At 39.7% G+C, this 15,183-nt stretch overlaps 1 protein-coding gene across 2 annotated transcripts; it reads left to right on the top strand.

The window, feature by feature from the left end:
- The first annotated feature begins 1,102 nt into the window (after window positions 1-1,102).
- LOC128531705 (phospholipid scramblase 1-like) lies at window positions 1,103-14,896 on the top strand. 2 transcript variants are annotated; one of them, XM_053505797.1, is made up of 10 exons: window positions 1,103-1,259; window positions 6,625-6,660; window positions 10,759-10,854; window positions 11,023-11,108; window positions 11,339-11,381; window positions 11,569-11,789; window positions 11,920-12,081; window positions 12,792-12,953; window positions 13,053-13,108; window positions 13,207-14,896. In XM_053505797.1, exons 2-9 carry the CDS (start codon window positions 6,648-6,650, stop codon window positions 13,089-13,091), a joined length of 822 nt encoding a protein of 273 aa, XP_053361772.1. In that variant the 5' UTR covers window positions 1,103-1,259; window positions 6,625-6,647; the 3' UTR covers window positions 13,092-13,108; window positions 13,207-14,896. The 2 variants fall into 2 exon arrangements, with proteins under 2 accessions (XP_053361772.1, XP_053361782.1); XM_053505807.1 differs by lacking the exon at window positions 1,103-1,259 and adding an exon at window positions 6,366-6,491.
- The last annotated feature ends 287 nt before the right edge of the window (window positions 14,897-15,183 follow it).

Here is a 15,183-nt window from a genome sequence, read left to right on the forward strand (position 1 = left end):
AGCCTGGATGGCATACCAAGAGGGCACCCATTAGGGCACATTATCAGGTTTACACACATAGTGGAAGCCTATAAGTTGTATCCTGAATTCTTTACTTGGTGGGCAGCCTGGAGGGCATGTCATTGTAATTTTTTTTGGGGGGGGTAATAGGCTAACCCATAGGGTTATATCATTCATTCTTCAGTAGAAGGAGACTGACAAGGGCACTTTATAATAATTACTTACACATAGTGGAAGGCTATAGGGCAGTGCGTCATGCATTCTCTGTATACATCATTTATCATAGATTGTCCATTCCACCCTTGATAGAACTTATCAAAGTTCCTTACTCTTGGTGGAATTTGAGCATCCATCCATCCATCCATCCATCCATGTGTTCATTTGCCCAACCAGGGTTCAAGCCGCAGCTCTGCTAAGCTTCCATTGTTGGATGCTTAAAGAAGACTCCTACTGTAACCGTTTCTGCTTTAAGAGGCCTGTATTATGGCTGAAAAAAAAAGGATTTTAATATGATGCAATGTATATGTAATAAAGTTTGTCTATGTATGTATTTATCTATGTTCCCACTTAATTGGCTAGCCATTGGGGCACTTTATCATGTTTTCTCCAAGAAAGGGAACCTCGAAATGGCTGAAATTCGAACGGATGTGCCATAAAAACAAACGACTTGTAAACATTATAACCGACATGGAAAGGTCCCTGATTCCAGATTTAAATTTGTAGTTTTTTTTTTAACACTTTAGCTTTCTTGTAGTTAATGTTTAACTTGGAGTGAATAACTGAGGTATACAAACCACTTTCATTATTTCTCCTAGGAGAGTGTCTCTCAGGATTTCCCTCGCTGTTACTTGAGCTACTGTACCTGCATTGCCAGGTGTGATATGAGGTCAAGGAGCTTAATTTCTCTCTCACACACACACATGCACACACCCACACACAGCACCGCACACCTTTTATAAAGAAAAAAACCAAAAGAATAGGTTGAGGGAGGTGGACAGTGCTTTTGTAATGTTTAGCGAAGGTCTCCACCCCTTCCTTCCTTGTGGGAGTTGCCCTCCAGTGAGTGCCTGGTGCAAAGCAAATGTTTAGATAGATCTCTCACAGCTTTCTGGTTCTCTATAACAGCAGAGGAGAGAGCGAGAGAGAGAGAGAGAGAGAGGCGATGTCATGAGCGTATGGTGGAAATCTACCAGTCTCGCTGTTTCTCATCCTCATTCTACTTCGCTCTCAAAATCAAATCTCTTGCTTCTGAGTAATAGGTGCGTAATTTCTTTTCCTCTTGTCTTTGGGACCACTTTTATAGCTAGTTTTTTTTTAAAGAGATTGCATTGTGTTTAGGATGTTTTTTTCCAACAAATGACTGACATTTTGGTTTAAAAAAAAGTAAAATCCAAGCTTTGAACTCATTGCTGGAGTTGGATTTGCATTAATATTTCCATGTGATGAATCAGACTCATTGGGTTTGGGTAACCCAAACCCTTGTGTAGCACTGATTGGAATCAGTTCTAGCAATTGAGTGCACATTATCACCTAAAGCATTTAATGATTGTTTATTCCCCTGCCATAAATTGTTGGTAGCACTTTATATAATCTAATAACAGCGAACTTCAACATTAATTCATCTACATCAAAATAAAACAACAACATCCAAACCATAAACACAGAGGGGACATGCTGTAATATAAAAAGTGGAGTTTTGGCCGTACCTCACCTCGACAGGTTAAATAATAAACTAATACCCTTTGTTTAAATACCTTGTCGTTGTTTCTATAGCAGCGGTTTGCACAGGACGCTCCAAATGATCTCAGACATCATTTATTATAAACAGTTTACAAAGCGTTATCATTCAGGAGACAACTTATCATATAATCATCGTTTATCATTTTTTTAAATGAGAAGCTGAGTTGATACAGTGGAACCTCGGATTGCGAGTAATGCAGTTTGCGGGTGTTCAAATTTTTTCTATAAATTTTGATTTGAAAAATGAAAAAATCTTGGTTTACGAGTACCAAGTAGCACACATGCGCTTCTTCTTTTGACACTAAGCGTGACGTGATCACAACTGAGCCAATGTTTTTTCTCTCACTTGCCTTGCGGGATTGTGGGTCTTAGTGCATGTCTCCTACTCGTAAAATCAACATCCGTGTGCGCGTGTACTGTTTACTATAACAATGTGACCATGTGTGCATGTAAAAATATTTTATTTTGTGTTTGTAAGCGTGTGTGTGCCGTTTCTTATAACACATGTGTGTGCGCGTGTGTAAAGCAAAAGAAAGTCTCATTAGAGGTTAAAGATCCATTTTCTCCCTCTTTGTCGTTATGTGTGCCGTGTATTTTGAGACCGTGCCCCTTCACACACACACTCTTGCCCTTACAACCCCCCACCCCCTCTCCGCTTCACACACACACACTCTCTCTCTGCTCTACACAGAAACACTGCTCTTTAACGATTCTTTTTAAAGGTAAAGTGCAGTTCATTTATTTGTTTTACTTTACAGTAGTGATTCTGTTAGTATGCGCTCACCCGAGTGTCATTAGCGATGTTCCTTGCTAATTTTTCAGACAAAACAGTCTTTTTGTTAATGTGTGTGTATTTGTGTGAGGAGAAAGGTTTACTGTGTAAGATGAGAAGGGGGAGACGGGAGGGGCTGATTCCTCCTGTTCTCTTACTTTAAGTTCACACACACACACACACACACACACACACACACACACACACACACAGCACCTGCACGCATAAACAGAAACACTTATCTGTCTGGATTTTTACATTTTTTATGGTATAGTGCAGGTTAATTTGTTTTATTTTGACTTTATATTTTCTGTTAATTATTTTTTTTTGGGGGGGATGTGGAACGAATAATTTGAGTTCCCATTATTTCTTATGGAAAAATTAGATTTACGAGTGTTTTGAAATACAAATTATGCTCATAATCCAAGGTTCCACTGTATGTACAGTGTGACAGACATGCTCCTCAGCAGCACCCGTGTCTTTGTTTTATGAAATAATGAAATGAAATATGTGCCTCGTATAAGAAGATGGCTGTCTGTCATGTGATCCCATTTATTGCTCTTCGAATTGAAATGAGTTAACTCTCACATCCTTGTCTAGAACCTTATTTTTGTTATTTTTTTATCCATTTTTTTATTTTCCCACATATATAAAGCATCTGTAACTTTCAATTGTGTGATAATTTTGATCAAATCCAAAGGGATCAGATTACTTTAGAAAAGGAACGGACAAATATTTCGAATGAATTCAAAACTATTGCTACACAAGTGTTGAAAAAAATTACTCCAATGGAATGTGAAACTATTGCAAAAAAAAGTACATAAGTTGCAAAAGAGGACAGAGCTCATGTGAAGGAATGCAAAAAGTTCTATTCTCGCTGTTACTTAGGGTAACCACAAAGTTCCCTATGGTAAAGATATTACAAATAACTATATAAGGTCTTATTCTGATCTTTACTGATTTTGTTTTAAAAGAAAAACAATGCACACATGCAAATTCCTAAAAAATATCCTAGGAGTTAGGTTACATCCGGGCCGACCTCAGTTCCCAGGCTTATCTCTTTTTTTTTATCACTATCCTTTTCTTTTCGCTGGGGGGGTGGGGGATGGAAATCCACAGTGTTTTTTTTAGTAGTCAGGGTAAGATGGGGTAAAAGGCTGTCTATATGCCACCGGGCACACCCCACCACTGGAGGGGTATTCATCATTTCAGTCTGAGTTTTTGTAATACAAAGTTGCTGTCAGGTCAGGGTTGCCAGGTTGTGCCCGACTGTTCCACCAATCCTAGTTCAGTTTACAGAAAAGACTGATGCATCATTTATCCTTATTGTATTCTTGATGATTGCTGTATGCTCCTGTTGAAGTTTGCAGACTAGCAATGATATTGGTAACTGCTAAAGCCCTGACTGTTACAAGCTGAAACTTTTAACTGGATAACCAATATTTTATTTTTTCATCATCTGAAAAGCCACAGCTCCCTGAAATAAAACAGCACAGCGGAGCGGCTATCTGCATGGTTCCAGCATGGTCTCTTCTTTATCTGTGGAACTCACCAGTGTTGAAAGTTATTTAACCTTCTAGCTGTAATGTCATTTGTCTAAAAAAAAAAAATGTCCCCAGTGTTCACTTCTCTCTGTCCAGTCACGTCTGAACCAAACAGGCAAATTACTGATATAACTTGTATTAAAAATGTGAAATAAATTGGTCCAAATCATTTCTCTCTCTCTCTCTTCTTTGTTTTTGTTTAGTGATTTATTTTCTACATTCTACAACGATACTGGGAATTTCAAAACTATAAAGTAACTCATATGGAATTAGATAATTACGTAACAACAACAAAAACAACAGTTAGATGTTATTTTAAGAAACAGAGGTCAGCCCTTCTGCACTGTAAAAAATCTGACCTAGGGTTTACTTAAAAAAATTATGTAATATAAGTGACACCTAAGATATTTAAGTAGATTTTACTACCATAATAATGAGTAAGAAACATAGGATAAATTATTTAAATGTAAGACAAAATTTACATTTAATTATAAATGTAATCAAGTCTTTTATTGTGTTGGATATAATATTAACTGTTGAAAATATAATGTATTTAGCATAAATATTTTAAGCTAAATTAAATAATTTCAAGAAAAAAAAGGTTTTACCTTTACTAGAAAAAAAATGTTACATTCAATGAATATCAGAGAAATCTGGAAGAGATTGATTTATTTATATTGAATATCTGAGACAAATTGACTAACATTAATTAAATATTTAAGTGAGCCTGATTCTGATACTTTTACAGATAAATCTTCATCTGCACCTAAATACAGTTAAATTAAAAATCAAATTGGATGTCACTTCATTGAAACAATTGTAATATTTCTAAGTTACTTAAATGTTTGTACTGGGTTAACATAAAAACAACAGAAATAGCACTTAAAATTTGTAACATTGACATTTATTTGCAGACGCGATAAACATTGTCCAACATTTCGCAGCATCAGAAGCTGGTGAAATGGACAGTAACTGTATACTTCAAATGCAAATACTTAAAAACTGCATGTATCAAAAAAGAATATACTGCCAAATATCTTTCATCTGAAACATCAGGAGTTTTTATTTTAACATTAAAACTAGCAAACAGCATTATGAGACTATTACAAACGTGGGCCATATTAATAAAAAAGAAACATACAATATCCTGTTACTACATGTGTCCCCTTTAATTTGTAATTTATATTAAGCTCAATTCAAAAAACAAAAGGTAAATCTTTAAGTTAATTACACACCTTTAGAGCAACGGTTAACTGCTGCAGTTAGACACTCAGTGTTAAGGTCAGCTAATCACTCGTTAGCGTGGGGGAGGGGAAGCTAACGCTAACACTTTGAAACATTGACTAGCCCGGCTGCCTCTTTAAAGAATATTATATACTGTATATATATATATATAGTACACTGAACTAACTACCCTGCTAAGCTCGACTTTAAGCCAAATAAAAACACAACAGACTGAGAGGAAATAACTGAATTTATTAATACAATTTGTATTTTTCACAACTGTCTGTAAAAAAAAAACTGCTACAAAATTATTTGTACATACTTATTACTAACTAAACAAACCTCACCTTAGAAAAAATGCAGATCCTGCAGCATGTGGCACCTTGTCTAGACGTAAAAACTTGGGCGGAAATTGTATGGCAGTAGAACCTAGACTCTCTAAATGAGTAAAATTAAAAAAATTTCTTTAGTTGTGACATGGCCAGAAAAATGAAATTAAAATTTCCCCATTTTTTCCTCGCTGATTTAAACTGACAAAAAATTTACTTGAAATGGAATTAATAAATAATCAGCATTTGTTTAAATCAGCTTAATTAGACTCTAGAATGCAGTTAGTAAATTTTATTATGTACTTGTCACTAATATTAAACAATTGTTAATTAAGCCCAGTCCCACTTTTAACAGTGTGTTATTTATGCAGACAACAAATCTCTATAGAATTGCACCTTGAGGTTTTTTAACAGGAATAAATTCTATTGTAATTAAAATACAGTTTATCTGTAAAACAGATATCTAGAAAAACACTGTTTTATTGTGAAGTACTTGCACTTTTGTTTTACATTTTAGAGTACGTACTCAGAGTAAATACAGTGCAGTACATTTTTAGGCAAGTACTTTTACTAAAGAATAGAGTCTGTGCACTTTACCACCTCTGCATTCATGCTACGTTACATACAGTACAGTACAGACAGACCCCACACGTCATTTTCAGGAGTGCACATTTTTCCACACACACACACACACACTTTCCCCCATTCTAAGGCCTTTTTTTCAGTTTCCTGTTATGTTGAGTAAGAAAACCCCAGCACTGATACCCCACCCCCAATCTGTTTCTCCTCCTCCTCGCTCCTCATATTGAAAACATCTTTTCCATCTTTTTTTTTTCAAGTTCCCGTTTAAACAAGCTAGGACAAACTGCGTTGTTTATCAAGGTATAATTTTTTTGCTCTGGGAATGTTTTAACATGTCGCACGGTTCGCAGGATCGCATTTACTTTCACATCTGATCACATCAGGATAAAGGAAATGGTGGAGTGACTGGTATGTCTGGTTTTTGTTTCCACAGAAGGAACATCTTTTGCAGAGCTGATGAATCCAGCCGGTAAGTTGTGTATAAATAGTTAATCGTGTGGTGATTATGTGTAGTTTGATGTGTATTTTTTGATAACAAAGTGCTCTTAAGTATATTAAGCATAAGTATTTCCCACCCACTGACCAAAAAATAAAAAAATTATATATATATATATATATATATATATATATATATATATATATATATATACTCAGCAAAAAAAAACGTCCTCTGACTTTCAACTGTTTTTACTTTCAGTAAACTTAATGTGTAAATATTTGTATAAACACTTTTTAGAGTCAACACCATAAGACATAAACTAAAAATGTTTCCCAATGTGTCCCTGAATGAAGTGAGGCTCAAAATCAAAAGTACCAGTCAGTATCTGGTGTGGTCACCAGCTGCTTGAAGTACTGCAGTGCATCTTCTCTTCATGGACTGCCTATTGCGGACAGTCTGAGCACTGATGGAGGGATTGTGTGTTCCTGGTGTGACTCGGGCAGTTGTTGTGGCCATCCTATACCTGTCACGCAGGTGTGATATTCGGATGTACCGATCCTGTGCAGGTGTTGTTACACGTGGTCTTCCACTGCGAGGATGATCAGCCGTCCTTCCTGTCTCCCTGTAGCGTCGTCTCAGGCGTCTCACAGTGCGGACATGGCGATTTATCGCCCTAGCCACATCAGCGGTCCTCATGCCTCCCTGCAGCATGCCTAATGCACGTTCACGCGGATGAGCAGGGACCCTGGGCATCTTTCTTTGGGTGTTTTTCACAGTCGGTAGACAAGTCTCTTTAGTGTCCTGCATTTTTAGAACTGTGACCTTAAATGCCTACTTTCTGTAAGCTGTTAAGGTCTTAACGACCATTCCACAGGTGCATGTTAATTAATTGATTATGGTTAGATGAACATGCATGGAAAACATTGTTTAAACCCTTTACAATTAAGATCTGTAAAGTTATTTGGATTTGAAATACACAGTCCTGAAAAAGGGACGTTTCTTTTTTTGCTGAGTATATATATATATATATATATATATATATATATATATGTGTGTGTGTGTCACTATACTATATATATGTGGCAATGCCGTGGTAGGGCAATTAAATATAAAGTTTTAGACCTGATTACGCCACCCCGAGGTTAACCCGGGGGAAATAACACCAATAAGGAACAAAGGTTCATTAGGCCGAATGAACGAGAGACAGGAATACAAATGTACAAAACTTTATTATAAATCACAAATTAAAAACATCCCATAGCATGCAATGCTGGATCTCAAATAGCTATCACACGCAATCAAAACAAAGGACAAGGCACTCTGTGTACTCACAGGAATAAAATAAAACCAAACAAACAAATAGAAACAAAATTTCGGGCACCGGCTTCTCAGCGGCAAGGGCAGACTAAAGGAGGTACCGGCCTTACAGGTTACAATTATACTACCTCCAATACTCTGAGCTAGCTAGTCTCCCAGCCCAACAGTGCCCGAGATGGACAACACAAAATAATACAATTAACCAAACACAAAAAAACACAATAGATAAAGAAGGCAAGAAAATAAAGAGAACAAAAGTTCTCGTTGCCCTAAACAAAATAACAGAAAAACAAAAACGAATATAACAATTTAAACAAACATATCAAATAACATAGCTCGGACAGCTCACCAAAAATTATCACCTAAAGTTCAGAGTTCTCCTAACGTTGCTTTACGACTGACTCCACAACACAAAAACGCAGAGAACCCGGAAGTCCAAACTGGCTTCCAGACAGTAGCAGGGCAGCTCTGAACCACTAATACCGTCACGGCAAAAATAATAATTATAATAAAACAGAACAAATAACTCAGAAAAAAACAAAAACAAAAACAGGAGAAGAAACACTGTAGGAAAAACGGCAGCGCCGTCCTCATTCGCTGCGGAGGGCGAATACTTCCGCCTTTAACGACTCACTGGCACTGTATCAGGCACTCGTAGCTTACAGGAGGAATCGCCGCGCCAAGCGAGTTGTAGCGCCGCTCACAGCCCGCAGTAAGTCATGCAGGGTAACGCATGCGCAGAAAAGACTCCACGGCCGGCAACAAATGGACAGTCTGACTCAACCAGATATCAGTTAGCCAGTGCGCGCACTGTCCGCGCGCACGCCGTGAAGGCGGTCCTTGTCGTGACGTACACCAGGTAGATTATTCCAGCCTTAAATACCTGCAAGAGCCATCCGGATAGGCTATCGTGGGTGACAATTGACTCACTTGTGAGCCAATGAAAGGACCCCATCACCCACATTGCCAGAATCTACCCACAGCTCTTGAATCGTCGGCCCGACGATTGCCCAATTAACCCAAGCCCAAGGCCTAAACAGTACAAACATAAATTTGGACGTAGTATCAATAGTCTCAACGCCTAGAGAACCAGGATCAATCCTGGGTAATTGACTTACGGCACCCTCCCCTGATAATCCCACAGGGGCCTAAGCTGCAGCATCTGCCCCAAACATCAATAAACTGGGACCTGCCAGACCCCGGCCCTGACTTTTTAACTCAATAGCCACGGGCAGAGTCCCTGGTGCCACCCTAAACAGGGCGACCCCTTGCACAGACTACTGCCCATTTGCTAGACAGACACTAGGGGCGACACATATGAACTGCAGCCTTCTCCAATAATGTTGGCTTCTAGAAGCTAGCTGACATGTTACTTAACTACTTCATTTTCTGACGGCGGAATTCGCCTATACCGCTGATGAACGGACACTAAATCCAGCAACGGTATCTCCTGCGACATCAAATGTAACCTATATCGCCGCAACAACGCCCTGACCTCACTTTACTCTTTGAGACAGAACAAACAAATCAACAGCTTCAATTGGATCTTGGATTAGAGCAACTGCTTCTGCTACTTGAGGACACATTGAAGCCTTCACTGGCTCGTCCCCAGGACTGTACCAAGGGCAACTCTAACGAGCACAGGCGAAGCCAGCAGTCCCGCTGGCAACCCGGATACCAGAGGCTCAAACCAAACAGTCCCCTCTGCATACTGTGCAGAGCATACAGCAAGTACAAACCTCCCACCTAAAATACGACACGACTTACGACCCCACAATCTGACCTTCCCCGTACCTACTACTGAGAACTGACCCTCAGCTAGATGGCAGTGTTGCAACGCCTATAAAACTAGTTTTGGGGCCCCCACTAAAGAGGAACAATCAACCAAACCAGGACCATACTGACCAAAAGGCTCCTGGTAGCATCGACCAATCGATCGATCACACATCTCAGTGTCCAACTCCAGGCAGCCGCTGTACGAAATTGACAACCCATTACTGTAAAAAATTGACAACCCATTGGCTGCATGGAGCTGGAACCACCGACATAAAAACAGGAGAAGAAACACTGTAGGAAAAACAGCAGCGCCGTCCTCATTCGCTGCGGAGGGCGAATACTTCCGCCTATAACGACTCACTGGCACCGTATCAGGCACTCGTAGCTCACAGGAGGAATCGCCGCACCACACGAGTTGTAGCGCCACTCACAGCCCGCAGTAAGTCATGCAGGGTAACGCATGCGCAGAAAAGACTCTACGGCCGGCAACGAATGGACAGTCTGACTCAACCAGATTTTAGTTAGCCAGTGCTAGCCTAGATTATTCCAGCCTTAAATACCTGCAAGAGCCATCCGGATAGGCTATCGTGGGTGACAATTGACTTACTTGTGAGCCAATGAAAGGACCCCATCACCCACATTGCCACATATATATAATAATAATATGCGTATTTTCAGAGTTCTACATTTTTGTAAAGCCGTTCCCTTATTCCTGAAGTGGTAAAATTTACCCTTAATAAAATTCATGGTAACTTTTGCTTTACTTGACATTTACTTGTCCTAAAACTTCAAAACTGCTGGACGTCTGATGCCTCACACACCAGCAAGACACCCATATCAGCACATATTATATATATTTATATATATATTTGAATTATCTTTTATACACATACCCTGATTTATATTCTTCCAGAATTTCCAGTATCCCTAACTTTATTCAAAAGCTCGTTAATCTTGTGTTTGTTAAAGTACCATGTTCTCTGGTGTCCAATATTGTTCATACATACTGTAAGTAATATGTAATCCATCTTCCAGCCCAACACACAGGTCAGTTTGGAGCCAACTGTATTGATCTCCAACCGGGAAAATCCTTCGGCAATCCCAACTATGGAGAAGTGCCTGTCCCGCCAGGTAAGAGTACAACAAACACCTGATCTCCGCTGCTGATAGATGCATATTAAGTTCCATCAGCTATGAGTAATCCAAGGCTTTTTATGCATTTTTGTTGGTAGTAAATTTAGACATTTTTCGACCCCCTCATAATAATTTAATGAATAAATAAATGCACCATATTTGTAGGCTACGTGCCCCCGCAGGCTCCGGCGATGATGCCGACTCCTCAGAGACCGCCTGGGTGTCCTCCTGGGCTGGAGTACTTAACGCAGGTGAGGTTCTACGACACTACCGTAACTAAACCATCACAATGGTCTGAAAGGCTGTCCTGGAAAACGAGAGGTGATGTTATCAGTGCTGACTAAGCAGAGTATCGGCATCGTGTGTGCCCAGTCGTAGATCTCAACCAAAACAATTCATGTGTGGACATTTTTTGATGTGAACAGTGTGTCACCTGATGCTATTAAAATGTGTGTGTGCTTGTTCTGTATATGGGGATCAGATCGACCAGCTTCTCATTCACCAACAAGTGGAGCTGGCTGAAGGTGAGCGACTTTAACTTTGGGTTAAATGTAAAACTGTGAATGTTAAATGAAAAAGAAAAAAAATCACTTGCTAATGAAACATAGCTTTATGTTGTCATATTTCATTATGAATCTTTTTCATATCACCTATTGCCAGAAATATAAAAGCCCATGCAGTTAACAACACATTCTTTGGTCTGCAACACAGTTATTTTAGGATGGGAGACCAACAACAAGTACGTGGTGAAGAACACACTCGGGCAGCAGGTCTTCTACGTGGCCGAGGAGAACGACTGCTGTAACCGGAACTGCTGTGGACCGCTCCGCTCCTTCGTCCTCCACATCCAGGACAACATGGGCCAGGAGGTGATCACGCTCACAAGACCTCTACGCTGCGGCAGCTGCTTGTGCCCCTGCTGTCTGCAAGAGGTACTGCAATGTTCTGAATATTTAAAATTCCTTATTGAGGGTCTCAGGAATCAAGTCGACCTTTGGCTAAACTTCAGAAACTAGACTTAGTGTGTATAGTAGCTGCTAAGATCTAAGTATTTTTTTCCAGCTTGAGGTGCAGTCTCCACCGGGCAATCCTATCGGCTACGTGGTTCAGACGTGGCATCCCTTCTTACCCAAATACACCATCCAAAATGAAAACAAGCAGGACGTCCTGAAGATAAAGGGACCTTGCTGCACCTTTAAATGCTGTTCCGATGTGAATTTTGAGGTAAGGTTGAGTATCTTATGCCTTGTTTACACTTAGTTGTACTTCTTCGTTGTCAGACAAATACACTCCCTGTTCGGTAATCGGAAAGTGAATCACAGATGAGAAATGGAAAAAGTAGATTGGATAAAGATGAAATTTTGTCTTAAATGACTCCAGCGCGTCAAAATTCACTTATACCACTTCAGCGCTGTTATTTCAGCCAAAGTGAAAATATAAACTAATCCCAGTAAAAATATTCAGTTTATCTTTTCTAATTAATATCCATTGGTGCAGGTGTATATTGTAGTGAGTAGCGCATTAGTAGCTTATTTACAACTGTTCATATCATCGCTTTTACTCAACATTATAATTTCACTTATGGTGCAGGTTAAACCTCAGGCAGGGATCTAAGTACTGCAGAAGTTTCATTAAATTCTGTCCATCCTGTTTAGCGTGATGCTGTGACAAAATCTGGCTGGACAGACATGCAGACAAGACGTACAGACAGACCTACATACCTACATTTATATAAAGACTACTACTACTAATAATAGTAATGCTGTAATTGTTTGCAGCCCATGTTCAGGTTTCTGATCACGTTCAGAAGAGCAGCGCTCGTTAGTGCTTGCTATTTTAAATGTAAAGTTACCTAAGAAACTATGAAGTAATATGAAGTATAAAACAAAGAAAGAAAACAGGCTGTATAATGTGCTGTGGCGTTTTTATCTCAGGTTTTGTCGATGGATGAGACGTCGTCTGTGGGCCGCATAAGCAAGCAGTGGTCCGGCTACATTCAAGAGGCGTTCACTGATGCCGACAATTTTGGGATCAAGTTCCCTGTGGACCTGGATGTGAAGATCAAGGCTGTGCTTCTCGGAGCCCTTTTTCTCATCGTAAGCATTTATTTCTCTAGATTTTGTAACTGCTGAAATCAATCGAAGAGAAATATAACCGTAACTTAACCTGCTTCTCTTTTCCTGTGTCTAATGAAGGACTTCATGTTCTTTGAGAATAAACAGAATAGACATTGAGCGAGTTTTCTGCCTGTGTACGTATTCACGTTAATATAGAAAGCTTTTGATTTTTTTTAAGTTGTAGTCATAGCAGCTTTCTCATATTCTAACTCTCACTTTATTTCTATTCCAGTTTCTTCATCGTGAGCTGTCCCTGGTTCGCAGGATGTTTATCCTAAACCAAATATCCTCTCTGTCTAAATACAACTACTTTGTGTTTCTTTAAAACACTGTAAATGTCTATTGTGTGTGGAAATTCATTTATAAGCAAATAATCACCAATATTTCATCCACTTTTTACAAAGACTAGTCTTTCACATCACAGTCAGATTAGTACACCTTTAGCTTACAGAAATACCAGAGAGGTTTTATATTGAGCCTCTTAATGCTGCCATAATATTTACCGCCTTCATTTCTGTTTGGGGTGAACATACATAATTTGGTTCGATCAGTAATTTGTCTAACGTTGCAGTCTGGAGAAACTGTTGTCTTCCTGATCTATGGTCATCGCAGGTGTTTTCAGCCACTCATGTCCATGCATCCATCCATCCATCCATCCATCCATCCATCCATCCATCCATCCATCCATCTTCAACCACTTATCCAAAGTCGGTTCACGGAGGTAGCAGTTCCAGCAGGGAACCCCAAACTTCCCTTTCTCCAGCCATCTCAGCTAACTCTGACTGGGGAATCCCGAAGCGTTTCCAGGCCATTGTGGAGATATAATCTCTCCATCTAGTCCTTAGTCTGCCCCATGGTCTCCTACCTGGACCAGCTCCCTTGGGAGGTGACATCCTGGTGACATCTTTACCAGATGGCCGAAACACCTCAACTGACTCCTTTCCATGTAAGAAAGGAGCAGCTCTACTCTCAGTTTCTCATGGATGACTGAGCTTCTCATCTTATCTCTTAGTGAAAAGCCAGCTACTCTTCTGAGAAAACGCATTTCGGGCCTGTATTCGCGATCTTGTCTTTTTGGTCATGACCCAACGCTCATGACCATAGGTGAGGGTTGAATCAAAGATCACTGGGGCCAGGGGTAGCTCAGTGGTAAAGGAATTGGACTACGGTTCGGAAGATCCCAGGTTCAAACCCCACAACCACCATGTTGCCCCTGTTGGGCCCTTGAGCAAGGCCTTTAACCCTCAACTGCTCAGATGTGTAATAAGATAAAAATGTAAGTCGCTCTGGATAAGAGCGTAAATGTAAATGTAAGATTGACCGGTAGATTGAGAGCTTTGCCTTTTGGCACAACTTTCTTTTTCTCACAATAGTGCGGTAAAGCGACTGCAATACTGCCCCCGCTGCTCCGATTCTCTGGCCAACCACACATTCCAACATTCCATCACTCGTAAACAAGACCTCGAGATACTTAAACTCCTTCAATTGGGGTAACAACTTGTTACCTATCTGGAGTAGACAATCCATCGGTTTCCTGCTGAGAACCATGGCCACAGATTTCGAGGTGCTGATCCTCATCCCTGCCGTTTCAAACTCAGCTGCAAACCGATCCAGCAAGCGCTGCAGGTCACAGACTGATAATGACATCAGGACCACATCATCTTCAAAAAGCCACTCATGTCCGGTAATAAAATTTCCAACTAATCTCAGAACAGTTTTGAACCTATGCATGATTTAGAAAATTTGTCCTCGAGTACAAAAAAAACCCCTCCAGTCTACTAATGACACGGATACACAACAAGAACTTGACTTGAACTAACCAGGCCAGGCTAAGCGGCTTTTTGGTGAGATTAATCTGTTGTGATTGACACCTCGGGTGTTAGAAAAGGAAAACTGCTGGGTTGTGGTATAAAAAAAATAAATCAGGACAAAGGAGTAGTTTAATTAAAATAATATACAGAAAATTAAAGGACTATTTCTTTTTTTTCATATCGCTGCAATTAGCATACAAATATAACTAACGTTACACAAGAATACATGCAGTTAAAATCAGTTAATATCAGTCTTCGAATCCTTTAACAACAGAAAATTGGGCTTCTGATATGTTTTTAAAGGGGAAAATTCATACCAGCATCACCCATCTCGTGTATAAACCCAGGAACTCTGGTTTCCTCCCCAGTCCAAAAACATGCAGATTAGGCTAATTTAA

The sequence above is a fragment of the Clarias gariepinus genome, chromosome 1 (assembly GCF_024256425.1).
Source record: "Clarias gariepinus isolate MV-2021 ecotype Netherlands chromosome 1, CGAR_prim_01v2, whole genome shotgun sequence".
Classification (NCBI taxonomy): domain Eukaryota; kingdom Metazoa; phylum Chordata; class Actinopteri; order Siluriformes; family Clariidae; genus Clarias; species Clarias gariepinus.